At 45.0% G+C, this 22420-nt stretch overlaps 1 protein-coding gene across 1 annotated transcript in view; it reads left to right on the top strand.

Annotated features, from left to right (window-relative positions):
* TMEM132C (transmembrane protein 132C) overlaps positions 1-22420 on the top strand; it is a 296615-nt gene that overhangs the window by 253859 nt on the left and 20336 nt on the right. The window contains exon 5 of the mRNA XM_055549947.1: positions 5336-5479. Coding sequence (XP_055405922.1) covers positions 5336-5479 — 144 coding nt within the window. The remainder of the gene's footprint in view (positions 1-5335; positions 5480-22420) is intronic.

Below are 22420 nucleotides of genomic sequence, written 5' to 3'. Positions count from 1 at the left end.
TGCTGTACGTGTGGTCTCCAGAACTTATCCATCTTATAAACAAACTCCCAGCCCCGACCAGTGTACTTTCTGATTTTATGAGTACAACTTTTTTTTTTTAGATGCTACATATAAGTGAGATCACACAGTGTTTGACTTCTGTGTCTGACTTTTTTCATTTAGCAAAGCATCGTCCAGTTTCATCCATGTTATCACAAATATCAGTATTTTCTCTTTAAATTTTTAAACTTATTTATATTATTTTTGGCCTCACTGGGTCTTTGATGCTGAACGCAGGCTTTCTCTAGTTGCAGTGCCCGGGCTTCTCTTGTTGCAGAGCAAGGCTCCACGTGGGCAGCCGCAGTCGTTTGCAGCACATATGCTCAGTTGCCCCAAGGCATATGGAATCTTCCCAGACCCGGATCAAACCTGGGTCCCCTGAATTGGCAGGTGGACTCCCAACCACTGAACCACCAGGGAGGTCTGGATTTTCTTCTTTTTTGATGTTGACTAGTACTCCATTGTATACATATATATCACATTTTCTTTGTCTGTTCATCTGTAGACAGACACTCAGGTCTTTCCATATCTTGACTACTATGAATAATACTGCCATGAACATGGGGGTGTGGATAACCCTTCAAGATGGTGAGTTCTTCTTATTAGGGTATATACTCAGAAGTGTAATTGCTGGATGACACGATTGTTCTATTTTTTATTTTCTGAAGACCCTCCGTACAGAGGCTGCACCAATTTACACTCCCACCAACAGTGCATAAGGGTTTTCTTTCTTTAGATCTTCACCAGCAAGTCATCTTTTGACTTTTGGATAATATCCACCTAAACAGGTGTGAAGTAATATCTCTTTGTGATTTTGATTTACACTGGTTAGTAATGTTAAACATCTTTTCACATATCTATTGGCCATGTGGATATTGTCTTTGAAGAGTTGTCTGTTCAGGTCCTTTGCCCATTTTTAAATTGGGCTATTTGGGGATTTTGTTTGTTTGTTGCTGTTGAGTTCTTTGATGGAAGAACACAGATTTGAGCCATGGAGAATATAGCTGGAGGTCTACTATATAGAAATAGCTTACTAATTGATGAAGCCAAACAGCGGGAAAGAGAGTCAAGAGATGGAGAGACGTAGGAATTAATTGCAATTTTGTTTTGAGAACCTGGTACCTGAAGCTGAAATCTTCCCTTAGATACTTGAGTTGTACAAGGCAATAAGTCGCCTTTTTGCCTAGACTGAATTGAGTTGGATTGTTGCCACCAGTTAATGAGAAAGTCCTGACAGACCCAATATTGTGGTTGCCTGCTTGCTTGTGCCTCCCACCCCCCACCATCCCCTACATCTGTGTGGATGGGGGCTTATCACTCTGGTTCACTGTGTTATAACCCAGTGACAAGAGCATGCTGGGTGCACAGTAAGGGTTCATTAAATGGCTGGTGGATCTTCATGGTTATGTAGGATTTGACAGGTGGAAAGAGATGTGGATGATGTGGTCCAATCCCTTAATTTGTAAAATGAAGAAACCAAGATCCAAACAGTAAGAGTATAATGAAGGCTCTATAGAAAATTAAAGCATAGTGTAGAATCTGGGATTCCAGACTCCCCATGCCCACCAAGTAACAAATACTCACCAAAGCAGTTGATCAGGAAAGGAGTCTTTTTCTTTATTTCTTTTACTTAAAAATTATTTTATAGTGAAGTATCTTTGATTTACAATGTTGTGTTGGTTTAAGGTGTACAGCAAAGTGATTCAGTGTATCTATTCTTTTTTAAATTCTTTTCCATTTAGGTTATTATAGAGTATAGAGCAGAGTTCCCTGTGCTCTACAGTAGATCTTTGTTGATTGTTTTAAATATAGCAGTGTGTACATGTCCAACCCAACCTCCCAATCTATCTCTCCCCGCACCATTTCCCTCTGATAACCATAAATTCATTCTCTAAGTCTGTGAGTCTATTTCTGTTTTGTAAATAAGCTCATTTTGTATTATTTTTTTAGATTAGAAAGGAATTTTTAAATACAAGGAACTTCATCCCTGTGGCTTAATCAGTTTATCCAAAGATCAATGCTTTCTTCACTCATTTGGCATTTTTGTTATTTTTAACTTTTCATTAAGTGTTGGAGTATAGCTTTGTGATAGTTTCAGGTGGACAAAGGGATTCAGCCGTACATACACATGTATCCATTCTGCCTCAAACTCCCCTCCCATCCAGGCTGCCACATAACACTGAGCAGAGTTCCCTGTGCTATACAGTAGGTCCTTGTTGGTTATCCATTTTAAATATTGGCATTTCTGTGACTGTTCATTCATGCTTCTGAAGTTGATCTTGGTTCACGAAAAATATCTAGTGACCCACCAGTGTTAATCTTGGTGTAACTCAGTTTAGGGATAGGAAGTCTCAGGTGACAGACTGTGTGTGCGTGTGTGTGTGTGTGTGAGAGAGAGAGAGAGAGAGAGAGAGAGAGAGAGAGAGAGAGAGAAACTGCAGCGACCATTAGCAAGCTAATCACAATTAATCCACGAGGGAGTTTGCTGCTTTAATGAAGCCATTAGCCAAAGACCATTCTCCGAAAGAAAATGTTAAGACTGAACTCTGAGCACATTACCTGTAATGAACCTGAAAATGGACTTGGGGAATTTCTGCAGTATTCTTGGCATCAGTAATAGCCAATGTACAAGCTGCCCAAATGGCAGCTCCAGCGCCAGGAATCCCATGGACCCAAGCTTCCCAGATGGCAGCTCCAACTCCAGCTCCAGGAATCCCATGGACCCAAGAGAAGACATGGCAGAGGGTCAATGGGCACCAGCGTCGAAGAGAGGCTGGCGCTCCCCTTTGTAACTGAGGGCTCTTTCTTTCAGCTGTGCACTTAGTTAATGCAAAAGGTCACTTCTGTGTCAATTGCTTCCCTGGAGGAAGAACTGAGAAAATCTCTTTCCTTGCATCTTCTGCTTCTAAGTAGAGCAGTGTTTCTGGAGAGGGATTTGGGGAGAAATTGACTCAGAGGTAAAAGGTGCCAATAGCCATCCCAAAGCCACAGACCCCTTTTCATCTTCGTTTGACCATAAGGAACAGGATTGCATAAGTGCCAGTAGGCAGCGCCTACAGATTTAAGAGAGAAGGCGTTTTCTTCATCACTTTGCAAATCATAAGACACATGAGAGGTGTGATGCTAATCATTTTGCATGAAGTCAGTATGAACAGGATAAAGCAAAGCCCCCAGACCTCCGAGGGAATGGGCCACAGTGGGGCAACAAGAGAAGACTGGTGTGCTACACAAAGCAAGGAAGCCAGTTGCCAAGATGTAGCAGTGATGATGGGCATTTGGGGTAAAAATTACCCAACTCTTTGATTGCTCTTGTAGTGAATATCTGGGGCTTCCCCGCTGGCTCAGGAGTAAAGAACCTGCCTGTCAATGCAGGAGATGCAAGAGATGAGGGTTCGATTCCCAGGTGGGGAAGATCCCCTGGAGGAGGGCATGGCAACCCACTCCAGTATTCTTGCCTGGAAACCCAGGGACAGAGGAGCCTGGCAGGCTCCTGCATTGGCAGGCAGGTTCTTTACTAGCTGAACCACCATGTAAGCCCAAGATCCTTCATCATAACTGCAAAGTCCCTTTTACCATATAAGGCAACAGACATACAGGTTCTGGAGACTGGAACACGGGCATCTTGGTGATTCCACCTTCCACAGTACTTTCCTGCACAAAGTAGCCAGGCAACTTCTGTTGCTTACAACTGAAACCTCACCGATGTGTGCCTTTTACTTGGTCTCTGCAACAGAGAAAAAGGATGCATATTTTTTTTTATTGTCATGGTTGAAAACTAGGAAGACAATCACAAATAAACTAAAAGTAGATTGTGAAACACCTAGCACCAGGTTATCTTTCTAAAGGGAAAGTGAAGTCACTCAGTCATGTCCGACTCTTAGCGACCCCATGGACTACAGCCCACCAGACCCTCCGTCCATGGGATTTTCCAGGCAAGAGTACTGGAGTGGGGTGCCATTGCCTTCTCCTTTAACAGCGGCTAGGCATATTATTTTTACTTGGAGCTGGTATACTTGGTGACAGCCTTAGTGCCCTCGGACACAGCGTGCTTAGCCAGCTCCCCAGATAGCAGCAAGCGCACAGTGGTCTGGATCTCCCTGGATGTGATAGTCGAGCACTTGTTGTAATGAGCCAGGCACGATGCCTCGCCAGCGATGTGCTTGAAAATGTCGTTGACGAAGGAGTTCATGATTCCCATGGCCTTGGACGAGATGCCGGTGTCTGGATGGACTTGCTTCAGCACCTTGTACACGTACACGGAGTAGCTCTCCTTGCGGCTGCGTTTGTGCTTCTTGCCATCCCAGATTTTTTCTACAAATCTATCATGAGATTTTGCACCTGGATCTGATCAAACAAAAATTTAACTTGTTTGTGAGAATAGGCTACAAAGAGGACAGGCTTTATTACAATGAGACAATTCACCCAGAAGTAACAAGAAATGAGCAAGTATACTAAAAATCCCCATGCTGTGCCTTGCAGATTCTGTTTTGAACGTTCATTTTTATTTTGTTTTTTAAATTTATTTTTAATTGGAGGATAATTGCTTTACACTGTTGTGTTGGTTTCTGCCATACATCAACAGGAATCACCCATGCATGCATGCTTCATCACTTCAGTCATGTCCGACTCTTTGCAACCCTGTGGACTGTAACCCACCAGGCTCCTCTGTCCACAGGATTCTCCAGGCAAGAATATTGGAGTGGGTTGCCATGCCCTGCTCCAGGGTATCTTTCTGATCCAGGAATTGAACCTGTGTCTCCTGCATTGCAGGTGGATTCTTTAGCTACGGAGTCACCTGGGAAACACCCCTTCATCCCACCCACCCTCCATCCCAGCCACCTCCCATCCCACTCCTCTAGGTTGTCACAGAGCACCGGGCTGAGCTCCCTGTGTTATACAGTAACTTCCCATTAGCTATCTACTTTATATATGGTAATATATATGTTTCAATGATACCCTCTCAATTCGTACCCCACCTGCTGCCCCACTGTGTCCATAAGACTGTTGAACATTCATTTTTAAATCAAGTTTTTAAACCACAAATTTGACTCCTCTAAAAAACTCCAAAATACACAATTTGAACTTGCCACTCAGGTCAGCACATAGAGTCCTTGACCTTAAGATGATCTTCTGTCTAGCAAGCAGGACACCTATAACCCTTTTGCCCAGGTTCCTAAGGTAACTGTGGCCATGTCTTGCCTAAACGAGGAGAGGCGCACACCGTGGAAGGCTTCCCCTAGTCTCCAAGAGAACCAAATAGCTCCCTTGACCCAGGTATGTCTCCTTCTTCCCGCAGGACACTGAGATCCTGAACACCGCCATCCTCACGGGAAAGACAGTTGCCATGCCCATCAAGGTGGTCACGGTGGAGGAGAACAGTATCGTGACAGATATCTCAGAGTCCGTGGAATGCAAGTCCACAGATGAGGAGGTCATCAAAGTAAGTGATTCCAGGGAGGTTCCTGGCAGTCAAGGGGTTAGGACTCAGCACTTTCATTGCCAGGGCTCGGGTTCAATCCCTGGTTGGGGAACTAAGATCCTGCAAGCCAGGTGGTGCAGCCAGAAAAAAAAAAAAATGTGTAAAGTAAGTGTTCCATTAGTCATCTGGATTGAGCTGGTGGAAACTTCGTGGGGGCGTCTTGTTCACCAAGAGAAGTTAGCCTGGTGAAATAAGAGGTCTGGTGAGTTCGTTTGTGTTCACAACCTTTCTGGCTTCACTAAACTTTCCCGTTTCCATCTCTTAATTTGACATCATGCCAGCCTTGTTGTCATCAAGGGTGCTGTGGACCATAAGTCAGACCCAAGTACCTACAGTAACCAAGCGGGTGATTTAAGTGAGCAAAGTGGTAAATCAGACAAGCCCATTTCTGGAAGGGCAGCCATGGTCAACTCCTGCCAGTTATAGGGGGCTTCCCTGGTGGCTCAGACCTGGGTTCAATTCCTGGGTTGGGAAGATCACCTGGAGAAGGAAATGACAACCCACTTCAGTACTCTTGCCTGGAAAATCCCATGGATGGAGGAGCCTGGCAGGCTACAGTCCATGGGGTCACAAAGCATTATGGCCGTGTATAAATGTGAGTTCAGGATTGGTACACCTTCAAGAGATGCCTCAAATTTCGTAAAAGTCATCTGTTTTTCAATGTTGGCAACAAATGTAATAAAAAAGAAAACTACAATGGGCAAAAAATAAAATATAAAACACACCAGCCGCGTGCGTCTGAACCATGGGGCAGCCGTTGAAACCGCTGTTCCATGAGGCAAATTATGAACTCTGGGTCAAATTCAGCCTACCACCAGCTTTGTAAATAAGTTTCTTTGAAACATGACCACTCAAATCTATTTCTTTTTTTTAAATAATTTTTGAAGAGAATATTCTTTAAATTCTATAATATTTTGCAGTTTTCAAAAGTTTCACACTCATGATTTCATATAATCCCATAATAATCCTTTTGTCCCACTACCCCTATTACCCCTGCCCCCACTGGTAACCACTGGCTTGTTCTCTGTCTGCAAATCTGCTTATTTTTTGTTTTATTTACTAATTTGTTGTAGTTTTTAGATTTCACATATAAGTGACATCATACAGTATTTGTCTTTCTCTGTCTGCTGTATTGCACTTAGCATCAGATCAGATCAGATCAGATCAGTCACTCAGTCGTGTCCGACTCTTTGCGACCCCATGAATCGCAGCACTTAGCATAAGGTCCTCCAAGTCCATCCACGTTGACGCAAATGGCAAAATTTCATTCTTTCAAATCTGTCTCTATATTGTCTGTGGCTGCTTTTGAGTAAGTTTCCATGGAGACTATGTCGTCTGCTGGTCTAAGATAGTTACCATTAAAAAAAATCTTTTTTGATTTTTTAAATAAAAATAAAAGAAAAGTTACCATTTTGTCCTGCCAAAAGAAAGTTTTCCTGGAGAATCCCTGCCTTAGACACTACCTTTTTAAAAATTTTATTGGAGTACAGTTGATTTACAATGTTGTGTTAGTTTCAGGTGTACAACAAAGTGATTTGGTTATACCTATACTTCCCTGGTAGCTCAGATGGTAAAGCGTCTGCCTACAATGCGGAAGACCCGGGTTCGATCCCTGGGTCGGGAAGATCTCCTGGAGAAGGCAATGGCAACCCACTCCAGTACTCTTGCCTGGAAAATCCCATGGACCAAGGAGCCTGGTAGGCTACAGTCCATGGGGTCGCAAAGAGTCGGACACAACTGAGCGACTTCACTTGACTTCATACATATATCTCAGAGAAGGCAATGGCAACCCACTCCAGTACTCTTGCCTGGAAAATCTCATGGATGGAGGAGCCTGGTAGGCTGCAGTCCATGGGGTCACTAAGAGTCAGACACGACTGAGCGACTTCACTTTCACTTTTCACTTTCATGCATTGGAGGAGGAAATGGCAACCCACTCCAGTGTTCTTGCCTGGAGAATCCCAGGGATGGCAGGGCCTGGTGGGCTGCCGTCTATGGGGTCACACAGAGTCAGACACGACTGAAGTGACTTAGCAGCAGCAGCAGCAGCAGCATACATATATCTATTTTTTTCCATATTCTTCACCCATATAGGTCATTCTACAGTGTTGAGTAGAGTTCCCTGTGCTAGACAGCAGGTCTTTGTTAGTTATCTGTTGTATATATAGTACCCCAGTGTTCATTGCAGCATTATTTACAATAGCCAGGACATGGAAGCCAGGTCCTAAAAGTCCATCAACCAATGAATGGATAAAGAAGATGTGGTACGTATAGAATAGGACATTACTCAGCCATATGAAAAGAATGAAATAACGCCATTTGCAGCAACATGGATGGACCTAGAGATAGTCACACCAAGTGAAGTAAGTCAGACAGAAAAAGACAAGTATCACATGACATCGCTTATATGTGAAATCTAAAGAAAGATACAAATGAACTTATCTACAAAACATAAATAGAGTCACCGATGTATAAATCAAGCTTATGGTTACTAGGAGGTAAGTTGGGTGGATAAATTGAGACTGTCTTGAGGCAAGGACCCTACTTTTTGATCTCTCCTACCATTTACCATGATCACGCACCCACAATGCTTGCTCAAAGAATAAGACAGTGAGGGCTTTTTGAAGCCAGAAATTAAGCATTTGGTCTTTCTGTGTATTTTTTGAAATCAATAGAAACATATCCAGAAAATATATATATACACATATCCAAGAGAAAGCATCCAGATAATGTTTCCCGCCTCACCTGCCCCTCCCCCCCCCAAATCGAGTCTGACAAGTAGCAATCAGTCTTCTCTCTGGAGTTAAAAACAACGTGTTTGCATGGAAGAGAACCTTACAGACCACGGAAGGGGAGGATTGGAGTGCGAAAGTCCTTCGCTGCAAGCCCCACCCCTAAAACGAACACGTGCAGCCCAGCTTTGTTGAGATTGTTCCCTGCTCCGGATGCCACGTTCACGGATGTCTAAATTGTTACACAAACCTTCCAGTAGGTGGCAGTAAAGCATCCCAGCAATATGCTGTGACCATTTTTTGACTGTGGGAGGTACTGTCTCAAAGAAGAGATGCTTTTTTCTAATTCACCCAACAGTGGTTTATGACCTGATGGTAACCCTGGTCCCAAAGTGCTTTACAGAAGACCCCGAAAGCCTGTGGGAGGAGAAAAGGAAGTGGTCGAAGTTCTAAACAACACTGACCAATAGAAATATACATGGGCCACATAAGCAATTTAGATTCGCTAGTTGTCACATTCAAAAAAAAGTAAAACGAAACAGGTGAATTTGATTTTTAATGCATGTGTCTAACCCATTATATTTAAAATATTGTCATTTCAACAGGTAGTCCATGTGAAAATTATTAATATGACAGTTCACATTTTTGGGCACTAAATCTGATCACCGACTCAGTGGACATGTGAAAAATGAAAGTGCGAGTCGCTCAGTCGTCTCCGACTCTGCCACCCCACGGACTTTACAGTCCATGGAATTCTCCAGGCCAGAAAACTGGAAAGTTTAGCTTTTCCCTTCTCCAGGGGATTTTCCCAACCCAGTGATCAAACCCAGGTCTCCCACATTGCAGGCAGAGTCTTTACCAGCTGAGCCACAAGGGAAGCCCAACAGTCCTGGAGTAGGTAGCCTATCCCTTCTCCAGCGGATCTTCCCAACCCTGCAATTGAATCAAGGTCTCCTCCATTGCAGGCGGATTCTTTACCAACTGAGCTATTAAGGGAATCCCCAATGGACATGAGTTCGAGCAAGCTCCGGGACATAGTGAAACACAGGGAAGCCTGGCATGCTATAGTTCACAGGGTCACAAAGAGTCAGACACAGTTTAGCAACTAAACAGCAACAACTTTCAAATCCAGTATATGTTTGACACAGCACACCTCCATCTGAGCCCCATTTCAAGTGGCCCAGAGCCACGTGCGGCTCGTGGCTGCTGTGTTGAACAGCAAAGTCCCAAGTTCAGAGACAGGATTTGCAGCCCTACCACTCTTACTATTTTGTGCCGGCTAATTCTTTGTTATGGGGACTGTCCCGTGCATTGCAGGATGTGTAGAAGCCTCTTTGACTTCTCCTTAGCACTCCGGGTTGTGACAAACAAACATGTCTCCAGACATTATTAAATGTCCCCTAGCAGGCAAAATCACCCCCGCTGAGAACCACTACCCTGAGGGATACCTCCTTTGCTTGTGGCTGGACAAGCAATGCTCTTTCCAGTGGCTGAAAAGTAACTTTGGGAGGAGGGGCAGGGGAGAGGTACGTGGTTTGGGATCTAGAGGCCCGCCCCCTCCCCCCAGTCATGGTCATGTACTAGGTCCTTGCTGATCATTGGTCTTTATTACTGATTCGCGGCTTCCCTGGTGGCTTAGCAATAAAGAATCTGCCTGCAGTGCAGGAGATGCAGGTTTGATCCCTGGGTAGGGAAGATCCCCTGGAGAAGGGAACGGCAATCCTCTCCGGTATTCTTGCCTAGGAAATCCCATGGACAGAGAACCCTGGTGGGATACAGTCCATGGGGTCACAAGAGTCGGACATGACTTGGTCTAAACCTCTACCATCACTGATTTGCAATCTCCCTGAGAGACAATCTGGTATCTAATTCAAAGGTTATTGTGAGGATTCAGGAGTTTCATTTTTCAAGTCAAGGGCTTAACTCTGAGTTGGGTAATCCCCTTGACGACCCTATTAGGTAAGCCAAGGGTTACAGACTGGCTGCCTACAGATATATTTTTGTGGCAGGCACAGTGTTATTAAAAAATTAGCATGGGTTGCAGCTTACTCCCAGTGCATGATTCAGTGACATTTTAGGAGATTGACTGAGTTGGGTAACCATTGCCATGACCCAGTTTTGGAATATTTTTGTCACCCCATTTGCTGTTAATCCCCATTCCCACCCCTAGCCCTGGGCAACCACTAATCTACTTTCTGTCTCTGTAGATTTGCCCTTTGGGGGGCATTTCACATAAATGGAATCATACAGTATGTGGTCTCTTGCTGAAAGTTTGGCGATCGTTTTGTATGTAATCTCTTTTGACACTTTATGGATAACCATCTAGAGAGAGATCTTATTTTACAAGAATGGGATCATATCATACAAACTATTTTTTACCATGGACTTTTTAATTAGGCAAATCAAATGAACTTATTTACAAAACAGAAATAGACTCACAGATATAGAAGACAAACTTATGGTTACCAAAGGGGAAAGAGGGGAGGGATAAATGAGAAGTTCAGGATTAACAGAGACCCACTACTATATATAAAATAGATAAATAAGGACCTGCTGTATAGCACAGAGAGCTATATTCAATATCTTGTAGTAACCTATAATGGAAAATAATCTGATAAAGAAAAGATTTCATATACATATATATATATAAATGTATAACAATCACTTTGCTATACACCTGAAACTCACACAATATTGTAAACCAAAAAGGAAAAAAATTTTAATTAAATTGGGAGATCTACAGATACACACACAGACACAGACACACACATGCTATAGCATACCTTTCCAGCCCTCAGGTAATCCATGATAATTACCTACCTGATCTCGTTCTATACCTTTCTTCATGCTCATACAATCATAAACACATACATGTCAAGGTGTGTGTGTAAATGCACATGTATAAGGGGTTTTTCTGTCTTGGCTTGTTTGCAGCATTTGTGTATGTTTGCTCAGTCAAGTCCAATTCTTTCTGACCCCATGGACTGTAGCCCACCAGGCTCCTCTCTCCATGGGATTTCCAGGCAAGAGTACTGGAGTGAGTTGCCATTTCTTCCTCCAGGGTATCTTCCCGACCCAGGGGTCAAACCCACATCTCCTGAGTCTCCTACATTGGCAGGCGGATTCTTTACCAACTGTGTCACCTGTTTTGCAGAGGTGGGGTCATATCACATGCACATTTCTGCTTCTTCCTCTCTCTCACCTTGCAGTGTTTCTTGAATATCCCTGTCTGGTGGGCATTTGGGAAATGAAGCTTCACCAGTGAGGGACATAAAGGAGCAGCGAGTGACAAGGGGTCTGGTCTGTAGTGTGTTTGGGGTTTAGGTCAATAGGAGTAATAGCGTGTGAGTGGAAAGACCTGCAAACATCAGCATCTGTGTTGATTTACGTGCAAGAAATGAAAAAGCAACAGCCCAGAGAAGGGCAACCACGTGCCCAACAGAAGCCCAGGAGAGAAAAGCACAAGGAGAGAAAACACATAAGGGGGACAAGCACTTCCAACACCTACGTAATCATCATCATAGAGTCCTTGCTATAAACAGCGGCCCCCAAACTTTCTGGCCCTAGGGCCTGGTTTCCTGAAAGACAATTTTTCCACCGACCAGGGAGGTGGGAGAAATGGTTTCAGGGTGATTCATGCACACTACATTTATTGTGCACTTTATTTATAATATTATTACATCAGCTCCAGGAGACCCAGGTTTGATCCCTGGCTCAGGAAGATCCCCTGGAGAAGGAAATGGCAAGCCACTCCAGTATTCTTGCCTTGAAAATCACATGGACCAAGGAGCCTGGTGGGCAACACCCCATGGGGTCACAGAGAGTCGAACATGACTGAGCGCTAACACACACACACACACACACACACACACACCCTCAGATCTTTAGGCGTTAGATCCCCGAGGTTCGGGACTCCTGCTATAAATATTTGTCCACACTTGAACATCCTTGGAATAAAGATGAGCCTTGCATGGATGGCACTGCACAGGTTAATTTGCACAGATTTTCTTACTCGTGGTTCATGAAGTAATAGTATCTCAGATTCAACGGCATACAGTATTTTATACAACCACCTAATGATTCATTCAACAAAGATGCATTGGCCTTTTACTAAGGACCATTCTGGTACTGGGTACTCAACAAGAAATAGAACATGCCCTCCCCACCCCCTTCTCATGGAGCCTGGCATTCTAGTGATGGAGGGAGTGGACAGTAGCAGATAAGTGTATATTTCATGTGGAGATGAGGACCGAAAAGGAAATGTGATGCGTGTTGTGCCAGGATGTGGCCTTGTGGTAAAGGATGACTCTAGATAGGGTGGCCTCCAAGGAGGAGATATTCAGGCCAGTTAGCAGAGAAAATAATGACTGTCAGTGCCTGCTTGGTTTCTCTTAAATAAAAATTTTTTTAAATATTTAATTATTCATTTTTGACTTCACTTCGTTGCTGCATGAGGACTCTCTCAAGTTGCGGTGAGTGGGGGCGGCTCTCTAGTTGTGGTGTTCAGGCTTCTCATCGTGGTGGCTTCTCTTGTTGCAGCTCATGGGCTCTAGGGCCCATGGGCTCAGTGACTGCGGCACGTGGGCTCTAGAGCACAGGCTCAGTAGTTGGGGGACATGACTTGTGGGATCTTCCCAGACCAGGGATCAAACAAGTGTCCGCTGCATTGGCAGGCAGATTCTTAACCATTGGACCATCAGGGAAGTCCCATTGGTGCCTGCTATTGACGCTGTGTCCCTGGTTTTCACAGTGCTCTACGAACCCACTCATCTTAACCAGGCTGACTCTAGGAAACACCACCTTCTGCTTCCTGGGTGACCGCTATACTGGTCTGCAGCCCTGCATGTCTTTTCTCTGAAGCTCCTGAGGCCACAGGGGGTTAGGTACCCTCCCCCCCATGACAGGATAGGAATGCTGAGTTTAAAGCATCCTTTTAAAAGCACATTTAATGAATTTTCAGTGCAGCCTGTTTACCCTCTAGGGCATGGTTCCAGCTAACGGATCCCATATGTGTGTGCTAAGTTGCTTCAGTCATGTCTGACTCTCTGAGACCCCATGGACTGTAACCCGCCAGGCCCCTCTGTCCATGGGATTCTCCAGGCAAGAATACTGGAGTGAGTTGCCATGCCCTCCTCCAGGGGATCTTCCAGACCCAGGGATCGAACCCACATCTCTTGCATCCCCTACATTGGCAGGCAGGTTCCTTACCACTAGCACCACCTGGGAACTCCCTAATGGATCCCAGTGCAGAACCAAAAATAATACGCATGAGCAACCAGCAGCACCGTCTTTCCCCTGCTGACCAAAGGAGTCCACCTTAGTTCCAATACTTGGAAAGCAATCGCGCATAAGCAATAGTCTTATTTTTCCTGGTACACTGGCTCCCTTCAGCACAAAGCTTTATCCCTGCTGAATTTACTATTGATCCCACAAGTTCTGAGTCCTTGAGAGAGCTAAGTTCCTTAATAACAGCCTGAAGTTTTTAAAGAGTCATGAGATTGATAACCACTGTGAGTGGCAACCCTTTGCCCAGAAGGAAAATGGGTATGCCTTTTCCAAAGAAGGGAAGAGAGTTCCTTATTCATGCATCTTGTATCATACAGGCTCCGGAAGAAACATCGAAAGGTCTTTATCCTCAAGAGCCAGTTGGTTCTAAGAATGAAAGAAAATCAAGAAAAACAAAGGAGTCCCGGGTGTCAGGCTAGGCTGAGTGACATTGCCCAGCCATGCCTCCTTCTGGGCCAGGGGTCTCCAGTGTAAAGCAAGGAAGCTCCTTTCATGAAAGTTTCTTCTAGCATCAGAATTTCCTCCAGCTGGGGCTTCCCTGGTGGTCCAGTGGTTAAGAATCCACCTGCCAATGCAGGGGACACAGGTTTGATCCCTGATCCGGGAAGATCCTACATGCCCCAGAGCAATTAGCCCGAGTGCCACAACTACTCTAGAGCCTGTGCTCTGCAAGAAGAGAAGCCACCACAATGAGAAGCCTGACCACCACAACCAGAGAGTCACCCCCACTCAGTGCAACTCGAGAAAGCCCTCGCACAGCAATGAAGACACAGCGAAACCACAAGTAAATAAACTTAAAAAATTTTAAGAACTCCCTCCAGCTGGGATGCAAAGTACAGTTGAAATAGCACATCTGAGAGCTAGCATTCTGTAAGATCTTCAAGCCTTAGTTTATTCATTTATAAAATGGGTACATACTTATAGCAACCTCCTAAGATTGCTGCAAGTTTTAACATGTGTGCTAAGTCGCTCAGTGGTGTCCGACTCCTTGAAACCCCATGGACTGTAACCCACCTCTGTCTATGGGATTCTCCAGTCAAGAATACTGGAGTGGCTTGCCATTTCCTTCTCCAGGGGATCTTCCCGACCCACGGATAGAACTTGTGTCTCTTACGTCTACCTCCACTGGCATACCACTAGCACCACCTGGGAATCCTGAGTTTTAACATAGGGTCACAAAAAGTCGGACACAAGTGAAGTTACTGAACACATGCAGAGAATACATAGAAATAAAGCATGTAGGGCAATACATTCAGTTAGCTCTTCTTACTATCCAGATAGAGCAGGAGTTCTCTCCGTAGGAGGATCGCATCCTTTGCCAGGGAACATTTGGCAATGTTTGGAGACATTTGTGGTTGTCACACTCAGAGAGGGTGTGACTGGCCACACAGGTGACTCATGGTTACCATGTTGGATGGCACATAGGTAGGGCATTGGACGGCCCAGGTGTTGGGCATCTCTATCAACCCAGATGTTATTCAACAAGCACAGACCCAGAACCTCCAGCCAGTAGGAGCTAAGCCAAATGTTCGTCCCTAGGAGAGGTGGCTAGGCAGAAGTGGATGACTGGGCTGGCCAAGAAAGAACAGGTTGGTCTAATACTCTGTCTTAAGCTCCCAAGAATGCTATGTTCTAATAAAAGACTTTTGCAAAAGATAAGACCATTTATTCATGAGTCAGACTTCACTTGAGCCAAGGGAGGCTCCATCTAGATTTACTTAATTGGGAAGAGAGGTTGTCAAGCCCCAGAAATCCTGCATCTGGGGATGTACAGCCCTTGCCTTGAAGAAAAGTTTCTGGCCAGCTCCAGGAAGCACAGGGTAGAGAATTCATTTGCTTTGGTGGAGATTTAGATCTGGAAAACACTTCTCCCCTGTGTCTGCTTTTGCTCCTGCCAGATACTAAAATTTTTACCCCTCATTGACCTCTCTATTGAAATCCATCTAATTGAAAAGATTCTGTCTCAGACAGCATTGTATGTCAACTTCCCAATGGCCCATCATATCTTTATCAAGGATGATGTGCTTGTTGAATGATGAAAACTCTCCAGTTGACTTAATAAGTAAAGGGAGAAATTGGCTTATAAATGGGAAGTCTGGGGGCACTGCAGGCTTCAGACACAAATGGATTCAGAAATCAATTTCTCTGCACCTCTGAGCTCTGCATTTGACTCTGTTTCTTTCACTATCAAGCCAAGCACTCCTTTCTCTCTCTCTCTTTTTTCTTTTTTGTTTCTTTGGCTGCGTCAGGTGTTCGTTGCGGCACACAGGATCTCTGTTATGTCACACGGGATCTTTCTCGTGCCACGCACGTACTGTCTAGTCGTAGTTCAGGCTTAGTTGGCATGTGGCATGTGGGATCTTAGTTCCCCAATCAGGGATCAAACCCATGTCCCCTGCATTGCAAGGCAGATTCTTAACCACTGGACCTCCAAGGAAGTCCTAGCCTTGGACTCTCCAGAAGTGGTTTCAGAGGCTATACATCCACCGCTTCTCAGATCCAAGTCCAGCAGAAATGAGATGCTACTTTCCCTCCATCAAAAATCCTGGGACTTCCTGTTATTGGGCTCAACAAGAATCGCATGACCATCCCTGGACCAACCCCTGTGGCCAGGGCAGTGTGATGTGTTAGGGGTATGGCCCACTGTATAGCTGGTGTCAAGACCCTTGAAGTACATGAACTGAGCATGAAGACCTAGGGAGATTCCCCTGAAAAATACCTGAAAAACTGATACAGAAAATAAGATGATTGTGTTTTGGGCAGTAAAAATAACTGTCCACTGAATCTGATCTAGAATTCTATTAAATTACTTCTGATTTACTCTCATTTTTCTTTCCCTGTCAGTTTCTGAGCTCTCAGAGGATTAATAGTCACCATGCGGTGTCAGCTTAATGACACCTGTGCCTTTTTACCTGTTTATCTTGTCATTCTTGCTGAGATGCTTAAGGACAGAGATACACACAGATGGGTCTGGCCTGGTCCAGCAGATCTTGCCTCTTTTATCTGAGAATATGTTATTGGTTAACAGATAAAGTGACCCAAACTGAATTAAACCCCAAAAAAGGAAGTTTAAGGGCTTCTATATTTGTACAGTAAGAAATCTGTCTTCAGGAATGGCTGAATCCAGGAGCTCAAATGAGGTCATCAATCAGTGTTTCACTTCTGCCTGTCTCTGGTTCAGTATTCTGTACCTGTACTGACTGAAATCTTGGATGAGCTGTACTGTCCAAATGCGGCTGCAAACCATCTCTTTACATGTAGCAGTCTGGCATGAAATATTTTACATTTTACGTGTTTCAGCCTTGCCTGAAAAATTCCTGAGATTCCCTCTGACTGTACCAGCTTAAGTCATGCGTTCACCCCTGAGCCAATCATTTGTGGCCAGAGAAACGTGAAGCTCTGATTGGCTTAGGTCGTGGTCACATGACCTTAATTTGGAGGCTGGAGGTGGAACTTCACCCAAACCTCTGGACTGATGTTGGGGAGGGGAGGGTTCTCAAATGCAACTAGGGCAGGGGCCACAGGGAAGAGAACTGGGTGCCTGGAGTAGAGGCTCCTCCCCTCCCACCTCTTGTTCTTAGCTACCCACCCTTTCCCTGTCCTCCTGTCCCGGGGCCTTTCTCAGCTTGGCCTGGGTTAGGGAAAAGGCCTAATGTCAACCAAGCCATGAACAGATTGACATTAGCTAAAGCAGTGATCGGCTCTGATGGAGGCAAAGGACATGAAGTGGAAGAGTCTAAACTCTCCCAGTAAGACTCTGCCCTGAGCTCTCCCAGGAGGACAGGCGTCCCATGATTGGTTATTGAAGGCATAAGGATAATTGACAAGGAAATTGACACCATAGCGTGTAGAAGGCTGTCATGGAATGATTCCAGATCAGAAAAAAAAAAAATGAAAAGGAGGAGAAAATACGTGACTTGTAACAATGTAAGGGACTTGCTGGAAACTCAGACTCATCCTTCCAGCTTCACCAGATCCCCTGAGCTCTTGAGGGAAGACAGGTATGGTCACGACCAGCAGACATGGTCCTGGGGCTTTAGCAACATCCCTCCCCAAACTCCCGTTTCAACCTGCATGGCTGATCACACCCATCCTTGCTGCCTGGTTTCCTCTATAATTAAGCCCTTTCTTCCTCACTCTGCTCCAGTGTTCAGGTGGCAGCTGCGGCTTTTGAAATAAGCCTTCTCTAGTGGGGAAGCTCTTCTGAGTCTAGAGGTTCAAAGAGAAGCCATGAGGCACTCAGTCCCCTCAGCAGGACAGCCCTGGACCTTGCATCTTGGGTACCAGGACTTTAGGATCTCAAGTGACATCGTTAGGCAAAGAGCCGGGTTGATGGCACAACAGGTGGCCCAGGGCACAAGGTACTAGAGAGAGATGTGCACACACAGGAAAGACAGTGCTATATAAGTTCAGCATTCTGGAAGCTTCTCCCCATGCTTCAAAGCATGAAAAAAATGAAAGCCCCTTATCTACAGACTTCCAGGGCTAATACAATCCACTTACCCAAATCTGCCAGGCACCTGTGTGGTGTGTCTGCCTGTATGTGCCAGACACTGGGCTAATTCCCTGTATTTGTGGGTTTTCAGTTTAATTCTCCTGGCAAATTTGGGATGCCATTCTCTCCCTGCCCAGCACACCCTAGCCCACTTCTCTAGCTTTGTGTTTACCAACCTTCCTTTTGTTTCTGCAAAAGGTCAAAATATTCCTACCTTAGGGTCTTTGCACATTGTAAGAGAGCAGTGAAGGACCAGGGCTTATTGTACTGGACACTTGAAATTTGCTAAGGGGATAGATTCTAAATTAAATCTTCTCAATGCGCTGTACACACCCACAATGATCACTATGTCAAGAGATAGATACATTGTTTAGTGTAGATTATGGCGATCTTTTCACAGTGGATACATGTATCAAAGCATCAAGTCATACATCTTAAATGGATACATTTTGATATGTCAAAGATATCTCAATAGAGATGTTTAAAAAAAATCAAAGGATTTTTTTTCTTCCAAAAAATTACACTGCCTCTGATTTTCCTTTTACCATATAATGAAGATGGTGAGATGATGAAGACGGGTCCCTGAACTTACACAAGTTATTGAGCATAATTATATGAGACAAACTTTTAAAAAGAGAAGGAAAGAAAGACAGTTTAGTAAAATTCTTGTCTACTAGTGTCTGGGAATTGCAGAAGGTCACAGGAAGAAAGAAGACTTGATCACAAACCTCAAGAACTTTCTTGTTAATTCTAAAATAGAAGCACTGAGATAACTTTCCACCAACTAAATTGACAAAGTTGTTTTTTTAAGGGAAAGTTTCCGGAGCTCAAGAACTGCTTTCAGATCCAAGTCCAATACGATTGGCTGTGTGACCTTGGACAAGTTAACCAACCTCTCTGTGCCTTGGTTTCCTCCTCTGTAAAATGGTTTGTGTGAGGACAAAAGGAGTCTGTCCTTAATGTCCTCTTAGCACAGAATCTGACACACAGCAGGCACTTAAGAAATGATAGATAAGGAAGATAAGAACATCTGCCTGGAAATTTCTCCCCCAAATCTCACAAGGCTGCCGCCTTCTTGATAGTTGGAATCCTCCCTCTCTTGTTCCCTTCTTTTATTTTTCTCATGGTATTTATTGCCCACAGGTGTCTTCTTATTGACTTGTTATCATCTACCCAACACTCCCCATATCAGAACATCCTTAAAGTCTCCTTATCACTCACGTCTACATCCCCAGTGCCTGAGAAAATGCCTGCTGCATAATAGCAATACAGGAAGTAACTGTAAAAAGAAGGAATCCTCGTGTGCTAGCTGAAGAATGTGAAAGTCACTCAGTCGTGTCCGACTCTGTGTGACCCCATGCACTATACAGTCCATGGAATTCTCCAGGCCACAATATTGGACTGGGTAGCCTTTCCCTTCTCCAGGGAATCTTCCCAACCCTGGGATCAAACCCAGGTCTCCCGCACTGCAGGCAGATTCTTTACCAGCTGAGCCTCCAGTATTCTGGCCTGGAGAATTCCATGGACTATAGTCCATGGGTCACAAAGAGTTGGACACAACTGATCCACTTTCACTTTCAGATGAAGAATAGTGAGGGGTCAGCCCTGACTCCAATGCAAGCCTGGCCACGCATTTGGAGCCTCTAGCAAGGAAATTCAGCTTCCTCTGGGCTTGACCGCCCTGGTGAGGGTCCTGCTGCCCAGTTGGCCTACATGGGCCAGTTCCCACCCAGCACCACCAGATCCATGGTGGACAGGAGTCCTGAGCTGAGAAGCACTCAGCATCTCCCAAGTCCTGGCAGCATTTTGCACTGTCAGCTGGAAAAAGTGTGATTTATCACAGAACAGATTTCTGTTTGGCCATCCTTGAGTGAGGAGCAGGAAGCAAAGAGGAGGGAAGCGGGGACATCATCTCAGAAATACTGCTTAGCCCTGCCTTCCCCCACTTTTCCCTGTTCTTCTTTTCCAGATATGTCAGAAAAGTAAGTGTCAGGCACTTTCATAGTGAAGGAACCACTGAAATGGCAGCAGATTCCTGCAAACATAAAACTTTCCATCTGGCAGCTGCAGGGGGAGCACAGATAGCGGGGAAGATGCTATTAAGCCAGAAGTTCTGTGGGAGAACAGGACACAAAGAAAGGAAAGTTCTCCCAGACCAAAGCGAGGGCCAGGCAGAAGTCACCGCCCCTGGATGAGAAGCTGTGATGTGGAGAATTCCCAAAACCATGGGCTCTTCTGCTGTGGCCTCTCTACTGCCTAAGGAGGAGAGAAGGGTATGGGATAAAGGGAGAGTGGAGTGTGGAGGGGAAGGAATATGAGGCCTCCTGAATGATACAGGCAGCGTTCTCTTCACCACAGCACTTAGAAGAATAACTCAGTCAGCTCTGCCACGTAACAAGTGACCCCAACATTCGGTTGTTGAAAGGAATGATCATTTTCTCTTGGTGGTGCATTTGCAGATTGTCTGGTGGTCTCTGGGCTCAGCTGGGCTGGATCCCTCCCTGTACATCAGGCAGTGATGGAGTCCAGATGCTTCATTCCAGGGCTGGGCTGAGAGGTCTCAGCTGGTTTAAGTTCCTCTGGTGGCAAAGTTCACAAGGGCGGGCAGAAACACATGACAGCTCTCTTCAGTCTGAGCTTGGATATGTTGGCTGTCGACATTTCCGCATTCTCTTTGCCAAATCTACCCACATGGCCAGGTCTGCTATCAATGCAAAATAAAGTCTTTCTGCTCACAGTAGAAGAAAAGGAATAAGAATCAAAATCAACAACTCAAACAGCCCATAAACCAGTAGGCACCGTGGTTAAGAGCAGAGCTCTGGGGTTGACTGTACTTAAATTCTGACTCACTAACTACCATCTGTGTGTTCTTGGGCAAGTTACATCACCTCCCTGTGCTTTTGTTTCTTCATTTGAAATATGGATGTGATTCTTAAAATGTAGCCCTGTCCTGTGTTCATGGTGAGGAGTCAACAAAATGATCCATGTGACCCCTTAAAATGGTTCCCGGTTTACTGCAGGCACTCAGAGAACATTTTTTGCTGCTATAAAACGGTTATCACCCATGAGAGTCCATCTCCTCGGATGTGTATGTACCCTGTGTGTGCAGTGGGTGGGTGAGTTGTTGGGGCGAAGTGGTAGGGGCAACCCTGAGGGTCCCCTAAGGGGAAGAATAGGGGACCGGGTACCTGCGTGCCCCTTCTTCAGCAAGGGCACGTGCCATGGCTGCCTTGAAAACACTCTTCTCTGGAGATGTTGTGGCAGTTTCTGGCCACTTATTTCCCCATTGAGAGAACCTCACATTGGTTGCCAGTAATTTGCATGAGGAAATAGTCTGCCGAACAGTCTCCCAGGGCATAGTTCCCAGTCACCCCCGCAGCCTGCCCTGTCAAGGATTGCTCAGCCTAGCTCTTGGTGGGATGGGGTTGACACTTTGCATACTTCCCATGAGGACATTGTGCAATAATTAAAATTAAGAGAATAATAGCAAAATAAATAAATAAATCTGGGCACTAACTATGATAGGTGGTAGGATGGAGAAAGCATGGGAGAAAGCGGGCACAGAATGGGGAGGCAGCCTGCTGTGGGATGTGGGCATCTCCGGAGCTGGCTTTCAACACCTCCAAGACCAGCTGCCACCTGTTGTCCCTTCCAATAGCTCCCCCCAAATTTTCTAGTCTGGCCTATGAGACCAGTCAGACACCAAGGTAGAAAATGCAAATGCTTTGGGGGTTCAGGGTGGTAACAAAATTGAATGCAATGGTTTTTCAGTGCTGATAACTAATTTGCTATTTTATAAACACCATGAAAGGCAAATGATATCCTTATGCTCTGACTCATTCATTCATTCATTTTCAGCATACATTTATTGAGTGTCTGCTATATGCCAGGTACCATTTTAGGCACTAAGGGTACAACAGTGAATGAAACAGACAAAAATCCCTGCCATCCATATTCTGTTGAGGGAAGACAAATAAAAACCAAAATAAATAGGTAAAATGCATAGTGTATGAAATGGCAATAAATGGTAGAGAAAAATAAAGCAAAGAAGAGTGTCAGGAATCTTGGAGGGGTTGCAATTTTACATAAAAATGCCTGAGAAAGTATCTCTGAGAATTTGCAGACCAGGTTTCCCAGCCGAGGCACTGCTGACATCTGGGATCGGCTGGCGCTGTGCGGGGGGCCGTGCTGGAGGACAGACAGTGCAGGATGTTGAGTGCTGACATCTGGGATCGGCTGGCGCTGTGCGGGGGGCCGTGCTGGAGGACAGTCAGGATGTTGAGCAGCGTTACTTGTCTGTCATTAGATGCCAGTCGCTCATCTTCCAATTGTGACAACCTCCTTCCCTAGCTGTAACAGCCAAAAAGATCTCCAAAGATTGTCCAGTGG

Source organism: Bubalus kerabau, chromosome 16, assembly GCF_029407905.1.
Source record: "Bubalus kerabau isolate K-KA32 ecotype Philippines breed swamp buffalo chromosome 16, PCC_UOA_SB_1v2, whole genome shotgun sequence".
Taxonomy (NCBI): Eukaryota; Metazoa; Chordata; class Mammalia; order Artiodactyla; family Bovidae; genus Bubalus; species Bubalus kerabau.
This window is presented reverse-complemented; position numbering and strand designations above follow the sequence as displayed.